The sequence below is a fragment of the Ambystoma mexicanum genome, chromosome 6p (assembly GCF_040938575.1).
Source record: "Ambystoma mexicanum isolate Mex_15411 chromosome 6p, UKY_AmexF1_1, whole genome shotgun sequence".
Classification (NCBI taxonomy): domain Eukaryota; kingdom Metazoa; phylum Chordata; class Amphibia; order Caudata; family Ambystomatidae; genus Ambystoma; species Ambystoma mexicanum.
In genome coordinates this window covers 40,329,704-40,351,021 of record NC_090935.1, presented here as the reverse complement: position 1 = coordinate 40,351,021, position 21,318 = coordinate 40,329,704, and the positions used below count along the sequence as shown (strand labels likewise).

The following is a 21,318-nucleotide window of genomic DNA, read 5'->3' as shown; positions in this document are numbered from 1 at the left end:
TTGCCAAATGCCAAATCTTCCCCACGAATAGTCCAAGATATAATGTTTTACAAAAGTATGGACAGAGGCCCATGTGGCCACTTCGCAAATATTGTGAATCGGAACACCCCTCTGTAGTGCAGTGGAGGCAGCCATACCCCTAGTAGAATGGGCCTGTAAACCTACAGGAGGGTCCTTCCCCACCAAACGATAACATTCAGAGATTGTCAAAATGATCCATCTAGAAGAGGTCTGCTTAGAAACAGCAAGACCTAAATGCCTTCCAGTGTAACCAATAAAGAGCTGACTCTGACCCGGGACATCCTAGCGAGATAGAAACTCAAAGCTCTCCTACGATCCAACCTATGGAGCGTCTCCTCTTTCTTACCAGGATGTGGAGGAGGATAGAATGCCGGAAGAATTACCTTCTGGCTCAGATGGAATTCCGACAAAACCTTCGGAAGAAAGGAAGGCCATACCCTCAGGACAACCCTGTCCTTATGGAACACAGTAAAGGGTGGTTTGGCGGAAAGTGCCTGTAACTTACTCACTTTGCGTACGGAAGTAACCGCAACTAAAAATACAGTCTTAAAGGACAACAGTCTCAACGGAGCTCCCATCAGGAACTTTAAAACCAAATTCAAAACCCATCCCGGCACCTGGAAAGGTGACGGTGGAAACACACGAGTTAGCCTTTTTAGAAACTGAGATATGAAAGGGATTTTCAAATAAGAACATTCCTAAGAGGAGCGCTTAAATATAGACAGCGCCGCCAGGTACCCTTTAATGGTACCGATTTGCAGGCCCTTGTGGGCTAAAGAAAGCAAAAAAGACAAAACCAAAGGAATAGAACATTGGAAAGGATCCACATTACGTACCCTGCACCAGTTGCTGAACTTCTTCCAACGGCACAGGGATTCCGTTGCGGGCCTTCTGGCCGAAAGCAACACCTTCATCACGTCTTTGGGGAGGTCCCAATCCTTATATCTCAGCCTTTCAGATACCAAGCATGAAGGCTGAGAGACTAGACCCCTGGATGGAGAACTCTACCCCCCCACCCGTGAGAGCAGATTGTCTTGGTAGGGAAGACGAAGTAGCGGGCAGATGGACATGTCTAGAAGGTCCGGGTACCTCTCCTGGCCCATGCCGGAGCAATGAGGATCATCCGGTACCCGAACCTCTCCAACACCTGCGGAAGGACGAGGACTGGAGGGAACGCGTACAGCAGTGGGAAGGACCACTCCACTACGAACGCATCCCCTAAGGCGCCTCTTAGAGGAAATTCCCGCGAGCATAATCTTTCGCACTTCCGGTTGACACTGGTGGCGAAGAAATCCACTTGCGGGGTCCCCCAAAGGGCAAATATCTCCAAGAGAACCACCTGAGCCAGCTACCACTCGCGTGAGACCGTGCTCTGCCTGCTCAGAGCATCCGCCACCACGTTTGTCTCCTGCCAGATGAATTGCCGAGATCGAAATTTCCTGCTGGATGGCCCAGAACCAGAGCTGAATCGCCTCCTTGCACAGTGGGAGTGACCCTGCCCCCTCCTTTTTGTTGAGGAAGTGCATGGCCACTGTATTGTCTGTCATAATCAGGACATTCTTCCCCTGCACAGACCGCAGAAAAGCCTTCAGGGCTAGCCTGACATCCTGCAGCTCTAACAGACTGATGTGGAGTCTGGACTCTGACGGAGACCAACGACCGCTGACTGTTAGCTCGTTGGCATGAGCTCCCCATCCCGTGAGCGATGCGTCCATCACGATCGTCAACTCCGGCCATGGTTGCCAAAACGGAGCCCCTTTGAACAGATTTCCTTCGACGGCTCACCACAGAAGGTCCAGGGTGACCAAGGGCAGAATCTGGACAGGATCCGACATCCTGCCGGAGAACTGTGACCGCTGCTTCTTGAGTGCCCACTGCAGAGATCTCATCCGCAGCCTGGCCTCTGGCACCAGTAAAATGCAGGATGCCATGAAGCCAAGCAACCTCAAGAATCCGAACGCTGGAAGACTCTGGGCACGTTGAAATTTGTCCATTTGCAGAATGTGATGAGCCCCCACCTGGGGAGGCATACACTGCCCCAGGGATGTGTCGAGCACTGCTCCGATGCACTGAAGCCGCTGTGGGGCAGGGGGGGGGGGGGCAAATGGGACTTCTTTTAATTGAGGGAGAAGCCCAGCCTGTGAAGGGAGTGGCAGGTGACTGACAGATGATCCAGGGCTTGCTTGGGAGAATGCGCCCTGATCAACCAATCGCCGAGGTAGGGGTAGACGTGAATCCACCCTTTCCCGAGATACGCTGCCACCACCACCATCAGCTTGGTGAAGACCCTCTATAGTAACCATCTTGAACTTGTCCTTCCCGAGGAGCTTGTTCAAACCACGCAAGTCCATGATGGGTCTCAATCCTCTGTCTTTTTTCGGGATCATAAAATATGGGGAATACCATCCCTTGTTCCTCTCTGCTACAGGCACTAGTTCTATGGGGCCTTTCTCCAGCAGGGATTTGATTTCCTGCGCAAGGAGCGGATCCGGACTCTTGAAAGAGCTTCCTGGTGGATTGTCGCGAAGCCTCTGCCTGAAAGAAGACAGTAGCCGTGGGCTATGATCTCCATAACCCACACATCTGAAGTAATGACACGCCATTCTACAAGATGCTGCGCCAGCCTTCCACCCCAACTGGCGAACCATGGGACATGGCCTCATGACTAAGCGGAAGCAGCTGCGGCAGTGCCTGAGGGCAAAGAGGCAACTGCCTGAGCGGCTTTGGCACCTCGAGTACCTTGTTTTCCACCTCTGGTACTCCTACGTTGGCCCCTTTGATTGGCAGCCCCCCTCGATCTACTAAAGGAAGAGTAGTATCGAAAGGCGACTTCCCCTGCATTGCTGTCCCCTATGCCGAAAAGGCGGAGGTTGACACACTGCAGCGCTCAAGGACTTTGCTGCAGCTTTGGAGGTCTGCAACCTCTCAAGGCTCTCGTCAGCCTTGCTGCCAAATAGATGGACACCATCAAAGGGCATGTTGAGAAGCCGGGACTGTACATCAGTAGCAAAACCCAACTTCCGCAACCACACAAACCTGAGCATCACGGTGCTCGCCGCCATGGAACGGCTGACACAGTCTGCCACGTCGAGACCCGACTGAACAGACTCGCACATGGCATCCTTGCCATCCTGAACGAGGGCAAGAAAACCATCCCATTCTTCCCCTTTGGGAATATGTTCAGCTGCCAACGACACACAATTCCACAGTGTGCGCGTGAAATCGCAAGGGCACAAATGGAGTTGGCTTCCTTTAAAGCCATACCCCCAGAAGAAAATACCTTCTTCGCCCAACCGTCAAAGCGTTTGTCGTCCCTATCGGGAGGGATCCTAGGGTATGCCCCTGCTTTGCTGGGGCCGTAGCCGTCTGTACCACCAAACTGTCCCGAGTGGGGTGCGTGGACAAGTAGCAGGGGTCGCCACTGGCTGGACGGTATTTTTTCGGCAAAGACTTGTTCACTGCCGGGAGACTCTCCGGAGCAGTCCAAGCCGCCGCCCCCCTTCTTTGCAAGGCCATATGACATGGCAACACCGGGTCAGTGGGTGGACCTTGGTCAAGGATATCTGTCAGGTCATCCTGCAGATAATCCACAGGTGGAGCAGACCACCCCAGATACTCTGTCACCCTCGACATGAGGCGCCTGTACGATGACTCAGCATGCTTACCAGGCTCAGGCCTGTCAAACAACCTCCGGGGAGGTATCAAGACCACTGGCGTCGTGCAAAGACTGACGCAGGTCTTCCAGCTGGCTATGTCCAGACAACAAGTCATCAGGAACCTCAGGAGGCACCTCATCCTCAGACCCTTCCTCAACCTCTGAAATGTACTCCAAGGGTTGGAACAAGTCCACCCTGGGAGGAGGAACAGAGAATGGGTCGAGAATAGGCCGCACAGACTTGCTGAGCGCCTTCCTAGGAGCTTCTACAGCTCTCCGGGGTACCTCTGGCAAAAATTCCTCAAAAAGCGTTGATGGGAGTGGCGTCGGCCGAGGCACCGACGACTTACCCAGCGGCTTCGAGGCCGGAGCCCCGAGTGTGTCCTTTGACGGCCTCAGCACCAATGGTTTCCTCCGGGCCAGAGCCTCAGGAAATCCCTCGACGGACATGGCGCCGATGCCTTCTTCGAAGGCCCCACAGGCTCCTACGTCTCGACAGGATCGAGGACCGGGACCTGGAGCGGGCACAATGGCGATCCTCCTTATCCGACCGGGAATCGCGCCGACCGCCCTAGCCCGAAGGCGTGCGAGCGGTGGCTCTAGAGCGTTCCGTGCCGGCTTCTCTTGAAGGCGCGGTCGGAGCGGTGCCCTGTGACTCAAAAAAGGCGTCCCATTCCGCCGGAGATGAATGCTTGGTGGGACAAGCAACCCACCGTCTGGCTGAGTCCTCAGACGAGGAAGGCGATAGATGACGGTGCTTCCGTGCATGCCTCGAAGAGGCCGAGGAAAGGCGGGACCCACTCCTGGAACAAGACCCCCTGGATTTACGCTGACTCAGAGTTGCCCCTCGAATTGTCGGTTGAAAATCCAGCGGACTTCGACTTACAGGGTTTGGAAACCCTACCCGCCCACAGCTTCTTCTTCCGCTTGAGGAAGGCCTTCAACGTCAACGACTGGCAATCGTCACAGTCATCAGTGGCGTGGCTCTCACTGAGGCACCAAAGGCAGACGTCATGCAGGTCCGTCAGAGACATCTTGGAACAGCAGTTCCAACACTTCTTGAAGCCCAACTTTGGGGTAGCAGAAGAAGAAGACATATTTTCGGATTAACAATGATATTCGAAGAACCGATTCACAAGAACTGAGGCGCTCCGAGATTTCGAAGCAAACACGTTCGCCGGAAAAAACGGAACTGAGGCTACGGGCGTCATGCGTCCTACTTCTAACATCCGTTGACGTAGACCCGAGGAGGAGGTCCTCAAGAGAGCGTATCGACGTCATTGACGCAGGACGCCTACGCCAAAAAAGAGTTTCCGAAGCAGCACAACTGTGGTAATTACTTGTCAAAGATGTGGAATACGTCGGAGGACACAATCCCCTTGAAAATTCAATACATACGTGCAGTCTGAGAGGCAGTCACAGCAAGGCCAGCGGTTTTAACTTTCCCTTTGGCAGATGGGCCTGGGAAGTAGGCTGTGGGAAGAGAGGAGGGAGGCAACCAGCAGATGACCTATGGTGTCCAGGAGATGCAACAATGTTTCGTGTTCTAGCTGATGTCTGTCAATGAGGCACCTCATTGGTTGGATGTCGTGCGAATGTCTCCCTTCCCACAAGCTCAGGGTGTCTCGCACTAATAAAAAGTAACTTCTGGGGCAGAGCAGGAAGGTATGTAAAGTCACATGGGTGGAAATAAACCAAGGGGTCACGATTATTTTTAATTAACCTATGTCTCGCTATAGGGGACTGATGTCATCCCACCAATCAGTTTTGTAGAGAATCTAATATTTTGCAACAATGATGGTAACTGTTTCTGACTATGCAAATAATGTGCAAAGGTATAAAAGATGAGGCCACAGTGGCCAGTTTTGTCACCTATTAACTAGTTCTATTCCACTGTGCTGTTTGATTTGTGTTTGCCCAGCTGGAATAAACAGTGTTACAACTTGCCTGCTTGATGTACACTCCTTTTTGGATTACTTTTTGATGTCCCAGTCATTACCTATCTGGGAGGACTCCTGATACAGTAGATTAAAGCATAAGATATTCACAGTCTTAGGCTAAAATAAAAAGGTTAGAGAACATGGAAAATACGAATGGATTCTGTTGTCAACCTTGTATTGTTCAAAAGTGATTCTGATAATTGTGAATTGAGATACAGATAAAAGTGGACTACGGTGCTTTAAATAAATTAGAAGGGGTACTTACCGAGTTATCACTGGAGTTTGTCCTCAATTACCCCGTTCAAGCAATTAGGAGTTAGCCGCAAGCTCCTTAGTGTCATGGATAATGAAGTGTAGGCTAATGATTTATGCCAAGATGAAATATGAAAATTAGGATTCAAATGTATGTGGCATCTTGATTGAGTTACACTAAGAAGGGCAATGTAACATGATGAAAACCCTTTTCAGTGATTGTTGAGATTTCCTGAAAATGATTCATTTAAATGTAGATATTTGAGAGTATATACCTACTCTTAGAAAAGTAGCGTTTAGCAAAATAGATACATGGCATAGTGAAAGCAATGATCTAAAGGGGAAGCGATCCTCGACAGATTTTTGAGCTGTTTTTCTAGTATCTAAAGAATCCCAGAATTATTCTATTACATTTCGCAGTAAGTTGGGGTCTAGAAACAGTATGAGATTTAGGTTGAACAAACCTAATAGATACGTTGAAAATAATTCCTCACAATCTATGAATTTGTCACATTTGTATCAAGGATAATTGTGTCACGACTGCGTCACTTATTTTCAGAATCCTATGAAGTGAGTCTTGAGAATTCTAATTGTTCACTGTTGTGTACATAATGTTCAGATGCTAAATGATGAAACAATTTGGAAAAGAATATTGTAAAATCAAATTTAATTTATAATTGTTACATTTTGGAATGCAATTTACTGTAAATATGTCAGTAATTAATGGTATACAGGAATGTTTTTAGTTTCAAATTATCCTCTAAAGATGAAATTTAATGTAATCAAGCATATTTTACTGGAAACATTTATGAATGAAATGGTTTGATTTTGTATGTGATAAAGACAGGTTTAATGCAACCCATTTTTCTTAACAAAATTAAAAAAACAATGTGGGTCAGACAACACTTGTTATTCAATATTTAGTCTTTTTATTAATAGTCTTTGTCAAGTATAAAGGATGAAGAGAGGTCATGCTCTTGGGAATCAGGAACACGCGTATTCACAGAAAGCCTAGAAGATATGCTACGTCATCTAAGGATTGTATGCCCAGAATAGCCTGAAGTGATTAGGCTTGGTGTAGACACAGCTGGGTCTGTAGGCAGATATAGTTCGTTCTTTAGTTCATTGGCACTCTCCTACTTGATGTAAAAGGGCAGAGTGTCATTGTGATGTTCAGCTAAGTGCATTCACTGAAAGCAAGCTTCATAATGCAACACAAATGTTTATTGCGGGACATCGAGATTATGGGCTAGAAAAGAGAAGCATAACATGGATTACCACTTACTGCTTTGTTTATCCCAACAATGTGGAGTTTATAAAGCAAGTTCTTACCAGCTCAATAACTCCCTTATCTGGTGACTGCCAGACACTGATGCAAAAAAGAAACACTGGGACCAATCAGCAAGGTAACATTTAGGCATGGTCATAACTAATGTTACATTTCCCACTAGGCTCGTTTTTGGAAGATCTAGACAGAATGGTATTATGAGCTGCATTTAAATAGGTTTCATACTATGCGCTAGATCTTTCAAGGGCCTGGTTTAAGTAGGTTTTACATCCAAAAGTGCAATATTGTTGATGAATATTCCTACAGAAATGTAATCATTTTAATGCAATCAATATCAATTTACATTGCCCAATTTAGGCTTCTATATTCCTGCATGTCTGTACACTTGGATGGCGTTCACATCATGCATATTATTTGTAATTACTCTAACGCATACCACTGAAATTTCACTGGTACAATTGTTTTCTTAAATGCTAGAGGCCAGCCTGAAATATAATATGTGGATTATTTTCTGTGCCAAGAATGAAGGGCAATTTATAGTTTATCCGTGCATCGAAGAAAAGATCAGTGGACAGTGTCTATTGTGTCACCGTTATTTGATACAACTTGAAAATGACACTTAAGATTAGCATGACTTCATATCAAAGGTATTACTATCACACCTGTGAATCAATATGGTATTTTACAAAATATATAAAGTAATGTGTTGCTCATGTCCTAAACCATTCGCCAGTGGCTCTGCTAAATAGATAGGTTGATGTTTTGCACTGCAGCAGGAGGGAAAGGGGTAAACTTGCAAGCCTAACAAACAACTCTAAAAGAAATACAATGTCCAGTGTTGTCACCCTGCACCCGTGATTCCATCATGACAGCTGTTGGTGCTTTCCCTCCATGGGCATCAAGGGGACACCCCCACCTTATGCTATTGTCTGTAACCTGTTCTGACTTTGAGCCAAGTGAAGCCTTCTTTGTCCACTTGCCTTCAGAAGCTCAACCGTTTTCTGGGTACTGATCGATACATAGGACTATCAGTGCAGGGGGTAAAAAAAAAAAAATCACTCTTTCCCTGCAACATCCCCATACTGCGCAGTGCAGTATTTGTAATGTTGTGGTTACTTCCACAGTCTCCAGGACAGGGTGATGGCAGCGGATACTTTGGGGATTTGCACAGCAAGACATTCCTGTCTAACGCTGCTTAGAGTACCATATGCCCTGATATTGTCTGCCAGACACTTAGGTCTGTCATTTGTCCATCTTCTAGTCCTCACATGGCCAGATTTGCCATACACAGTAAGCCCTTTTGTGGGCAAAGCAGTTGTAGGTGTTTGTAGCCATATGTGGTGGCCTTGGACCAGTCAATATCCAGGCCAAAGTGGGGGTAATGCTTGGCCGACCGGACAGCCCCATCTAGTTTGCATGGTGCAGGACACGAGCTGGTGCGACTCCAGCAGGAATCCTGAATAAAAGGGTGCTGCCTTTCTTCAGATCATAGTTGGAGCCAAGACTCTTAGCAAGAGCAGAATCCTGCTGAAAGAGCCGAACTCGTTGGAAGCAAGTCAGCAATGCTTTCCTAAACAGTCCTGGTGAAGCCCTGCTCCTGTGCTGATCTCCTTAAGTCGCTCAATGGTGCTTCGACCCCTGGACCAATGGGAACACGTCTCAGCCCCTGCTTGATGATCCTGTCATTTGAAGCATTCAGAAGCATCCTGTTGGCTGCCCAGTTCTCCAAGAGCATTGGTTGTCATCCCGAGTTCAGCCTTGGGACTCTACAGCTCATCAACTTGTGAAACAAGAACCTCCCTACAATGGCAGCTCGCCAGCACCAAGAGGGGCCACCCAATACCAGTTTGTTTCCACCATGAGGGTCGACTTCCTACATTTCTTTGAAACGGTTATCTCTAATCATCAACTGCCTAGTGTCCTGGGGGTTCTCCGAGGTCATCACCAAAGTGGTGGTCCTTTCTTCAGCCTAGCAATGTGTCCAATTCCCAGAACTGTTCACTCGGAGCACAGAACTACCAACAAGCTGAACACAGAAACTGATGCCAAAAGACCGCCTTCAAGAGAACCAAGACACAAAGGGGGTTCAGGAACTTCTGTGAGGGTCCATGAGTGAATAGGAGTACAGTGGGTGGGTAAACATATCCATTTCCCTCTGCCCCCACCTCCACAGGGCTTATTGGGTGTACAGTACTTGCCTACAGTGGTGTTATGATCCAGGAATAGCCCCTGGGCTTCCCATAAAGTGGTTGGATTGGGAAAGGTCTGCCAAGCACATTTCTTCAATCATTTAACTTTGGGACCCTTAGAAACTGCCTGTTGGCTCGGTCATCACTTTCACTAGCTGTGACTCTAGGGGCACTTGACCTTCTCTAGCAAGGCAAGGACTTTTTAAGGTATATAGTACTTTGCCTGAAGGTTTTGTATGGTGCTTCCAACTTTATTGTTCACATATTAGTTCTCAAACTGCTGATTACTTACCTGGTTCTTTTATTCACTTACTTTGCTAACAAAGTATTCAGAAACTGATCTATTATAAAAGTAAAGTGTTAGTGCTCATTGCAGAGCACACCAAAATGAATGCGTATATAAGAGTAGTGTATGTTTAGTGTGATAATTTCTTATGGCCTAAGCATAACTTGTATTATTACGAGTGCTCTGCGTGTGCTTAACTGAACCCTTCACAATTCTCACACTTCCTCAGTCTAAGCCTTGCTGCTCAGTCACACTAGCCAGCTGGAATTTGGCTAGACGTCAGTGTCTGACCTGTTCACCAGAACAGGATGGCCTCTAAAACTGGTAGCCATCTTGCAGACAGAAGGCCTGGAACTTCTCCCTTCATGCCATGTGATATAGTGAAAGCCTAAGACAGCTATGCGAGGAGTAGGTTTTTAGGGAGGTAGAGGTAGATATCTGTAACAATATCGAGATGATACAAAATTGCACGGAAGGCAGAGATGGACTGGTTTTGAATATATTTCCACTTTTTGAGCTGAAACTCAGAATAGATTTTGACTGTCCCACCCTACACCATTTACGTCTGGTTCCCTTGAAACAGTGCAAGCTCATTTGTGTCACAGTGCAAATCAAGGCTTAGTGTGTCCCTTGTACTGGTAGTACTTAGCTCCACATACTCATAAGAGCAAAGAGAGGGAATTGCACAAAACACTAGATCTCCCTTTAGCTTTCATTTCCAGTCCAATAAATGGCTCCTTCCCATCCATCCAATTTATTATCTACTCAATCTTTATTTCCGCAAATAACCCCTCGACTGCTCTCTACCGTCTGCCCTCACCCAAATCTAAATGTACCTTATTATCCCACTCCTACACATCATTACTCCCAAGTTTGCTGTATTTTCTGTACTGTGAGAAGCCATTTTAATTTGCAAATTCTTAATTCTGGTTATATAACTAATGTGCACAGTATATTCCCCACCACATTTCAAATTGCTGGGTCATACGAACTCAGCATCAGGTTTTGCATATGTATACTTTACCTTTGGCTAAAACAGTGGCAGAGGGCTTTGCCTGAGGTTCTTTGGCTACGTTCCGTACAGTTGAGCATGTCCATGGCCAATTCTGCTTTACAGGCGCATTCATCAAAACAGCCAAGGAAGGATTTTGAGCCACTGTTGGTACTCTTTACCAGAAAATCAGGCGTGGCCTCTCCAACGATTATGGAAACTGCAAAACTTATCCTTGACTGAATTTCAGTTGGCTTGCCTAGGACCGACTTTCTTCAGGAAAGAGTTTATGACCTGGGAGAAGGATTATCTTGGCTGGCAAACTAAAAACATGGCCAAGCCAGGCATTTCAATGAACCAAAACAAAAACCTGGAGCAAGTGTCAGTTTAAATGTGTTTCTCAAAGGCTCCGCCTGACACGTACAAGTCATTCTATAGGTAAGAAGAGGTTCACAAAATAGCTCAAACAGGCTATATGTAAAGGTTCTCAGGCCTTTGAGATCCATGTAGGGCAGTGCCTGTAATTTGAAGCGACTCTCAATATATCCAATAACACCACAGCTACAAAATGGTATTTAATACAATTAGATAAGCAGCTATTGAAACGAAAACTGCATTTATAAATGAAAGCCCCGTTCAATTTTTTTGTTTTGAAATTTGAGACGGTTTTGTTACCATCGATTGACAGATGGCTCATTTATCTTGCATTACTTCAGTGTACGTCCAGTATGCTGCAGAACTTGCTGTAAGTAGCAGAACACGGAAGCCATCTGTTGATCCACATATGCTTCTAGTTGGGGAGTAACATGTGCACAATTTGAGGAGATGGGAAGATGTAGCAGGGTAAAGAACCGTGAATCAATATAATTCGTATCCACACAATCATGCGCAAAATACTGCTGCTTTCAACTCTCCGCGTCACTTGATGGTCCAGTGCCAATACTCTGTGCTCTCTGCAGGTCCAGCATGGCTGTCCAGTCTACACCTCGTTCTGGGATGACACAGCAGAGCTACATGTCAAGCATGTATGACCATGTCTGGGTCCGTGCCAAGGTCCTTTTCTGCCCTCACTGGATGTCGTCACAGTTGTGCACACGGATGAGGAGTTCATGCAGTGTTTCCCCCACATGCACCAGGTTGTCAGAGATGAGGTGCAGATGAGAGACGGTGTCACTGGCAAGGCTCTCCAGGAGCACCTGCTGCTGCTGTGAAGTGTGCAGGAGCTGTGCAAGGATCTGCTGCATGTTCTGGAGCAGGGACACCACAGCCGGGCCTAGGCATAAAAGAACACAAATTCAAGCACACAACTTTGCTGACAAAAGACCTGGGAGCAAAAAGGATAAAGAGGTGGGGACAGCTCAAATACATTTAGAAAACATGTTGCTTACTGTAGTCATGTATTATACAAAGTGTCCTGAAGAGCAGAGGCAATTATGTGAAGTATAGCAAGAAGAAAATGTTCATTCATTCATTGCAGCAAAGACCATATCAGTTTGTACACTAGTGCAAATGTTCCTCTCATGCAATAAAAGTATCAATTTTTGTTACCTTTACATCATGTACTGGAAAAGTTACAGGTTCACACATTCTCCACTATGCTGGTGAAAAAGAGTAAATGCCTCCCATATTCTCCCCCTACTCTGAAGCAGTTATTCTTTTTGATGTTCTCAAGATTGACTCACCCAATTCAAAGATTGTGAAACATTCACATACGGCTCAGGTCAATTGTGATAAAGGACATCAAATTCAATCAGCAATCGCTCATAAAGAAGACCTATTGGATGGTGTATCAATTTTCTATTCTTGAAAGAAACTTGGTTTATATGAGTACTTTAAAAAAATAATATGTCATGATACAATCTCTGATAATTACCACATTTGGTCCTATATAATGTAATATGTCGTAAAGGCATTGCACGCATCACTTCTGTTTCTGGGTATTACAGAGCATGCGTGCGCCGCCTTGCATGGTTTTGTTTCAGGTTAAGTTGTGATCTGTTTTCGGTTAATATGAAAGACAACCTCTAACATCTTTGTTAATTTGCTCCTAGACAGAGTTGCTGAATGTCTCATGCAATCAAGTCTAGTTAATTGTTCTCAGAGACTTTAATGTTTCAGCAGAAGACCTACACCACATTGGAACTAAAAGCAGGCATTTCAAACTTGAGCCTTTTACATCATGTGCCAGGTCCAACTCTCGGAAGAGGGCACCTGCTGGATTTGGTATTTGCACCCTCAGGAGGCCTGGTCTGAGCACTCGGCTGTTTCCTTTACATCCTTTGATTTACTCAGGAGCCTTGAAAATGCTAGGCATGCCAAAACCAGTGGACCATCTTCACTCAACTGTTAGTTCGTTGCAAAATCTTGCTAGCAGAGTGTACGGGAGGGCAGGTCCAGAATACCCTCCTCCCCGCCATACCCCACATACGTGAGGTTCGTGGCTCATCAGGGCCCCCTCCCCCCCGTCACCAGGGCCCAGGTGACGGGGTGACTACTGATCGACACACAGGACTGATCGAATTGTACTGTAACAAACCAGGGACACCATTTGGGAAGTATAAAGACTCCATTTTAGATACCAGCGACCCGAATCCCAACGAGCCAGCCTGCCTGTGAATGCTGAAGCCTGGCCCCCACTTACAGAGGGCCATGCCGTTCCCCGGCGCCTCCACACAATGGCAGATCCGCTGAAGGCCCATTCTCACGAGCAACCAGACACAAACAAGTATCAGAACAAACACTATCATTTACCTTGCGCAGTACATCACTGTCCCCGAAGTGACCCGACTCAAGGTTCAAGTCTGGAAAATAACAGAAAACCATCCTAATAGAACAAGCCTCGACCCCGCATCTAACCCCCAACATGTAAACCATATGGTGCCACCACCCCCGCACATGACCCCCCCCCCCCTCGATGTTCAACAACCCCTGAAGCCTAACGAGTCATAAGGATTATTATATTAGTTATACACAGTTTTGTTTTGGTAATGGGAAGAACGTTTTAAGTCTCGGTAAAATAAGCATGGCCTCAGTTCATGCACGATACCATGTGCGTAGACTTAATGAAAAGAAACTGGTACAGACCACCTAGTGCTAACTAACGAATGCTGCTAAGTACAAAGGAAGGCAGAAAAAGCATTACTGCAAGCATGTGTGTGTGTGTTGCACAGAGGGACACGTTTAAATGTACAAGCTAGAATGAAAATGCATTATCACCTCAATGAATTGCTTCTATGCTCCTGAGTACACCACCAAACCTAATGCTACCTCATGCGTTATTCAGCTACTACCATGTGACATTGCTAAAATATAGTCATCCGATGTTGAATGATGTATGAAACACTGCCAAATTATTGTAGACAAATATAACATATACGAATGTATAGACAGTAGAAAGGTGTGATTGTTTTAATACTACTAATCATTTCCTTGTTTTACATAGTGTGCAGCCCAAGCACAGAATTGCACCCCCCCCCCCCCCAAGGCCATCTCCCCTCCCCTCCCCTTCCCTCCCCACCCCTCCCACCAAGGCACGCCAGGACAAGCTGGTGTGCGAGCAGCACAGCCTCACCTCCCCCCATTCTGCTGGATCCGCTTCAAGTATTCGCCTCGCCCCCCCCCCCCCATGTCCGAGACCGCCATGGTCGACCAAATGAATCATTTACAACCCGGGCCCCCGGGCCTACAACCCCCACCGCCCCAAGGGGCAGAGGTACACCCTCGCTGATCTAGTGGTACTCCAGTTCACCCCAAGTTAGTGGGCCTTGGAGAGCAGATATTCAAACCTGTACTAACGCATCATAAAGTAATTCTTCACTACATCTAACGAGACCAGAATGACCGTGCAGCTAACCTCATGCCCTCAGACCAGACCCCCAGGTTTATGACACCCGGTCAACATGTCAGAAGTAACAGTGTCTTGATGTATTGGTAAAGCTTCACATTATATGTATTCCTCCTGTGTTTCATTAACCCTTAGAGTAACCTATTGCAGGATTTACAGGACAATCGGAATTCTCTCAACAAATGAATGTTGTGTGTGTGGCCACAAGGGCAGAATGTCAGGGCACCCGTCCATCGACGACACTGACCGTGCCTGGCCTGGCAGCCCCACCCCTATGAGCCCAGCTGACCTATCCGCCCCACGCTGATGTCCACAAACCATGGAGCGGCTTGTCACAACTGCACCTATAGTTAGTCGGCGCCACCCAATCCCCAAGACTATGTGCCCCCTATAGTGTGTAGGTTTCTATGACGAAATTTTGTAATAAATAAGATTGTCTTTGCTATTGTCAATTGACAAGGGGGGTCCTGGGAGTCCGTCTGCCAGATCGTAGTCCTGGTTACGAGGGACTTACCCAGAGTCTTTAGCTCACTATCTTTCACAGAGAAGAAATATCCCAAACATATCAGTCTTTGTCCTGCCTTGGGGCAGTCCAGCAGCGAAATGCTAGGCAATTCTCCTCTGAACAAGAGTACCAACAGCATCCCCAGACACGTGTTTCGGTCTGGTTGGACCTCATCAGTAGGGAGGAGTCAGACAGAGCGCTCTCGGAGCTTGCAGAGTCCTTTGCATGCCCTATTTGATTAGATAAAGAACCTTTTACTTTTACCCGTACTTGGTCCTAGCCTCATTCCCTCTTGGGGTGTCTCTATTATTACCTCATTACGGGGAGGGTAATGCCTTTAGGGGACACTTGCCCTCAAGAGTTTCAGCTATAAATGTTAAACTTGTACACACATTGTCCATTTAAAACTAAAACCTATAATAAAAGTCCAATAGTTAACACCTCAGTGAAATCTTGAAACCACCAACACAAGAAACGTTGGCAGCAGTCATACCCTATGACTATGTAAGGAGCTAAGATTTAACCTTAATCATAATTTTAAAGTGAAAAAAGATCTATGCATCAAAATGACTACTGTTAAGCAGTGTGCTATTCTTCAGCCTCACTGCTTTCACCCGTTTTTTCTGCGTGTTTTTATTGGCTTTCCATGCATTAAGTATTTTATTCCCCGCTTGTGCACGGTTTACTTTTAGTTTTTTCTACCTGCGCTGCACACCTTACTCTCTCCACCCCTGCGCCTGCTTTGTTCCCAATCACCTCCCCTCCTCCAGCTCCCACCCCCCGACCTATTTTTGGATGCCTCCACAAGAACTGGCACTCTTTATGGAGAGCCCCGGGCAGCCCTCGGCAAAGGGCCACTCCATCCTAAACTGCTGCACTCAGTGTTAGCCTGGGACGCCTGCTGCAGTCAAGCCGCAGCGAAGTGTGGGTAGGGAGCACAGCCATTACTGTACTCCAGTAAAACCGCACCACTCGTATTACCTAATATCACATGCTTACATGCATTTAGCCTAACTCAGCTAGTTAGCCATTTTCTGCTTTTAGCCTAATTGTGTTAGTCAGCCACATCTCGCATCTTAGCCCATTTGTGCAACGTAACCATACTGTGTGTTGGCTTGCAGACGTTTAGGCTAAATGCAGATGACAGTTTCCCTTGTTCTGGACGGAACAAGTTACTTACCTGTAATTGTTGTTCTCCAGCATGAGTCTTACACGGATTCACATGCTAATGAATATTCCCCGTTGTCAGGCTGGGAATACTGAGTAACAGAAAAACCAGTTTCATTTCTGAACTGCCTTTCTCCAATAAACCAATCACTGAGATCTGGGTCATACTGCCCCAGAAAATGACTGCCCTCTACCCAAGCCCCTCCTCTGGCAGCCATCTTCAGATTTGGTAGCACGTAAAGTGGCAGTAGGACCAAGAAAAGAGCAGCAGTGGTGCAGGCGGGGGAGGGTTTGCATGTGCATCCATGCCAGACCCATGCTGGTGAACAACAGTTACAGGTAAGTAACTTGTTCCTTCTCCAGCATTGGGTCTGGCATGGATTCACATGCTCATGAATAGCGAATACATAGCAGTACACATGCACAACCACGGGAGGTGGCAAGGCTCAATATAAGCATCTCTTACCTCCTCACCAGGCTCACCTTCAAGCAAACCAGTTGCGCAGCACTGCTTGGCCGACTCTTGAATCCTCCCTGGAATCCCTGTCTACGCAGTAGAATTATGTGAAAATGTGCATTGACGCCCCACATAGCAGCCCCACATTGCAGCTCTGCAGAAGTCCAGCAGGGACACACCAGACAAGAACGCCATTGTGGCAGCGATCGCTCTGGTAGAATGTGCTCTCGGACGGCCAGACACCGGTCTGTTTGCCAACCGATGACAATGGGTGATGCAACCGGAGAGCCACCTGGAAATGGCAGCCTTGGACAGGGCCTTGCCATGGTTCACAGGGCCTAAGTTCACAAAGAGCTCAGGGGTCTTCCAGAAACCGTGCAGTCCACGTAGAACTTCAGCGCTCTAGCCACATCCAGCGAGTGGAAAGTCCTTTCAGCAGGCGACGAAGGAGTCAGAAAAACATAGGCAACACCAAGGGTTTGTTTAGATGAAAGTCCGACGGTACCTTGGGCATGAAGGATGGGCGAGTCTGTAGCACCATGCTCGTCTCGTGAAGTAAGGTGGCTTACAGTACAGGGCCTGGATCTCACCCACCCATCGTGCAGAGGTGATGGCCATGAGAAACGCGGTCTTCCACAACAAACACTTCAGCGGAACTGTCTGCATAGGTTCAAATGGAAGCCCCATGAGCCTAGTCAGTACCACACTGAGTTGCCGGGGCGGGCACCTTCACCGGCAGGAACTAACGGCATAGTCCCCCGACGAATTCCTTAACCAGACAGTGAGACCACAATGATGAACGTCCCAGAGATCAGGTGTAGCGGGAGATAGCTGCCAGATGAACCTTCGAGGTGTGAGCCAGCCACGTCTTGGCCAACAACAGCAAATATGGTAGCACCTGAGGAGCTGTGACTCTCGGGGTGGATCTTCTGTGAATAGCACCAAATGGCAAACCTCTTCCATTAATATCCGCAGCATTTTAAAGTAGACGAAGCCCTGGCCTTGGCAAGCACACCTCCTTGCAGTTTGCTGGGAGATCGTATCCTTCAAATTCTAATGCTGCAGGAGCCAGGCCTTCAGGTTTAGCGATGATGGGTTGTGGTGCAGTATTGCACCTCCTTCCCTGGCAAGAAGATCCGCAACCATTGGAAGCTTGACTGGAGGGGATGCTGACAAGCTGAGAAAGTCTGGGTACCAGATCTGCCTCGGCCACGCTGGCACGGCGATGATCATCCTGCAGTTGATTGATGACTCAAAGAACACCAAAGCAGGGAACGCATACAGAAACAGGCCGTCCCAGGGGAATGAGAAAGCCTCCCCAATGCTGCCCGGCTGGGGAAACCTGCACTTGGTGTTCATCGCTGATAGATTGATTTGGGGATTGCCCCATCTGCATAACAGGTGGTCCACTTGGTCCTGCCGAAGCTCCCACTCGTGGCAAGAACGTAGCTCCCAGCTGAGAGTCGGCAACAGTGTTCTTTAATCCTGCCAGATGAAACTGAACAAGGAACATCCCCTGGGCGACAGCCCAGTGCCATAGGTCCTGCGCCTCTTTGGAGAGCGCTGGGATCTGGTGCCCACCCGCCCCCCTCCCCTGCTTCCGGATGTAGAACATTGTGGTGGCATTGTCCGTGAAGACCCACACCACCTTGCCATTGAAGGACGGATGGAACGATTCGAGTGTCCACAACACCGGCCACAACTCCAGGACCTTGATGTGCAACGTCTTCTCTTCTGGTAGCCACAGGCCTCTGGCGTGAAGTCTACCAGTGTGAGCTCTCCATCCTTCGTGACAGTCTCCCGGTGTGGTGGGGGTCTGGAAATCCGTGCCTCTGGACAGATGAGATTGCACGCCCCACCACCTTATCGCTCGACAGAAGCTCTTGCAGAGCGAGATCTTGTCCAGGAAGCTGACCGACACTTGGATCCAACGGGCGCCAAGAACTCCTGCAGCGGGCACATCCATAACCTGCAGAGTCGGATGAGATAGATGCGCAACATCATTCCACGCAGAGTTGATGGCCCTCACCGTGGCGATCTTCAGTGCTAGCAGCCGCTGCACCTTGCCCAGGATGGCCGCTATCCTCTCCTCCGACGGTGACGCCAGGCACGACACTGTTGAGTCGGGATTCCAGAAACAGCGCGTCCTTCGATGGAGTCAAGCAGGACTTTGCATAATTCACTGAGAACCACAGATCCATCAGAAGGTGAACGGTCCTCGCCGTGTGGTCGACGGTAACTTCCCTTGAACTTGCCCTGATGAGCCAGTCATCCAAATAAGGGTAGACGTGGATCCCTTGTAGTCGCAGATGGGCTGCCATCTGCGCCAGGCACTTTAAGACTCTGGGTGCAGACGGAAGGGCATTGAATTGGTAGTACTTCCCTTGAACGATGAAGTGCAGAAATTTGCGGTGTCACTTGTCAATGGGGATGTGGAAGTACGCATCCTCCAGGTCCAACGACGACAGACAGTCCCCCTCTTCCAGTTGTTTGAGCATGTGTTGAAGCATGACCATTCAGAACTTCTGGGACTATGTATTTGTTCAGTCGTCGCTGGTGTAGAATGTGCCTCCAGCCCCTGGTCTTCTTTCTTATGAGAAAGTACCTCGAGTATACTCCGGAGCCCCGGAGTCACTTTCTTTAACAACTTCCAGCAGCAGTTGAGGGACGAGGTTTCCCTGTCGGGCCACTGGAGGTATTCAGGGACACTTTCGATGAAACTCCAGTGTTTGCCCCTGGGCGAGAGCATCCAGCACCCAACGGTCAGTAGAGCTGATCTGCCAGGCTCCCACCAGGGTGCACAGGTGGGGGCTCAATGTCCCAGCCGGTTCATTCATGCTTGGAGGTCGACAGGCTGCCTTCCGCTCCCCGACGACACCGGACTCCTCCGCCGACCGTCTTGGAGCAGCCTCAGACGTTCTCCTGGGACGAGGAACTGGAGGGTTGGCGTTAGGAGGAAGCAGAGCCCTTGCTGACACCTTTCGAAGAGCGGTTAGACTTGCCTCTGAGGACCGAAAGGACGGTCATCGCTGCTGTAGCGTGCCTAGGGCACACACCATCCCTGTGTCCGCTTTCATGGCCTGTAGGTACTCATCCACAGCTTTCCAGAAGAGGTTGTCACGGTCAAAGGGCATGTCCAAAACCTTGGTCTGGACGTCCCGACGAAAGTTGGTGGCCTTGAGCCAACCACAGCGGCGAAGGGAAATGCTGTTGCCAATATGGCAGAAACCAGTGTCCGCGATGTCCGTGGCCACCGTGATGGTCTGGTCAGATGCCACTTTGGCTTTTTTGCAAAATATCCAAAGCCCCTGCCACTCTTACCGTCGCGGAGGAAGCCCAGTAAAGGGGCGAGCTTAAACCACAGCTCCTGGTCGTATCGTGCCAGATAGCGAGGGCGGCCTGGATGATCATCGCTGCAGAGGAGATCACTCGCCATCGCATCCAACTTCTTCCCCTCGCTGTCAGGAGGGGTGGATGCTGCCCAAGACGCAGACCCGGATGACTTCTGCTTCGCCGCTACAGAGACCAGTGATGGTTGGGTCCGCATGCACTTCAGGTGCAGAGTCTGGCACCCTGTACTACTTCTCCAGGCGGTCCCTCTTCGCTGGGGCCAAAGAAGGGTTCTTCATGAGCGCCAGCCCTTCATCCCAAATGTCATCCAAGAGAGGGACTGAAAGGATCGTCTTCCTCTTCACCTCACAGCACTGGTATAAGAAGCCCTCCTTTTCCTCCGGTGTGAGCTGGAAAAACTCAGATGCTCTGGAGATCATCACATGGAACAATCCGATCTCGTCCGGTGGGGGAAGATCTGAGCGGAGGCGACGGGAGGTCCCCTATCCCACCGTCTGTACCCATCGTCATGTCCAGCTCCGTCTCATCTTGAGGTGAAAGACGGCAGTGAAAGGAGGCAGCGGGTGCCTCTTCCTCTTTTTTGGCCGGTGGTTCGGGCTGTCTCTGTAACTGGCATCCTCCTCTGTATCTCGGAGACCAGCGTATGCAGAGTAGAGAGAATGTCCACTGAGGGGTCTCTAGGGGACAGCTGAGGCGCAAGGCATATTGGAAGCTGTGGTGCATGGGCAGAGTCAAGGCCCTTGTAGTCCTGAGGCCCTCCGTCACCTTCCTCAACGGTATATTCGTCGTCCTCACCATAGCCCTCGTGGTAGCGCACGACTGACGTTTCCCTCGCGCCATAGCTTTACTGGACAGTCTGTAGGTAGACTAGTTCCTCCTCTGAGGAGATATCCGTGCCCTGGAGGACTTCCAACCCCCCAAAGCCCCCCCCTTTTTCACATCCAGAGGGGACAGTCTCAGGGAGATGGTCGGCATCCCCTTCTCCAGGGTCTTCTGGGTGGGTTGGAACGCAGCCTCCCTCCTGGGAGGGACCGACACTCTTGCCTTAGGAAGGGTGCCCTGCTGGTCCGTCCCCACAGCCATAGAAAGGGACACTACCACCACCTCGATGGAAGGAGGCGCCTTCATCTGGTGCACTTGGGCCTTCATGATCAGGACAGGTCCCTTGTCCTGCTTGGCCTTCTCCTTAGGGGACAGGTCAGAAACTCTCTCCCCTTTGGCCTTCTCCATCACCATACCCAGTTTGTTCTTTTTGGCCGCCTCCGGGTCCACTTTGAGCGTGCCCGGGTGGACAGACTTCCTCTTGGATGAAGATCCATAGCGACGGAAGCAGCTGGAGATGTCGAATGCACCCTGGCCGCCGAAGAAACCA

The 21,318-nt window shown here is 48.7% G+C and overlaps 1 protein-coding gene across 5 annotated transcripts in view; it reads right to left on the bottom strand.

The window, feature by feature from the left end:
• Window positions 1–6,774: 6,774 nt before the first annotated feature.
• The window catches only part of LOC138511179 (uncharacterized), a 243,173-nt gene continuing 228,629 nt past the window's right edge, over window positions 6,775–21,318 (bottom strand). For all 5 annotated transcript variants that reach the window (XM_069626686.1, XM_069626688.1, XM_069626687.1 and 2 more), the window contains one exon: window positions 6,775–11,895. In XM_069626686.1, the coding sequence (XP_069482787.1) occupies window positions 11,690–11,895 (206 nt within the window). In that variant the 3' untranslated portion in view covers window positions 6,775–11,689. The remainder of the gene's footprint in view (window positions 11,896–21,318) is intronic.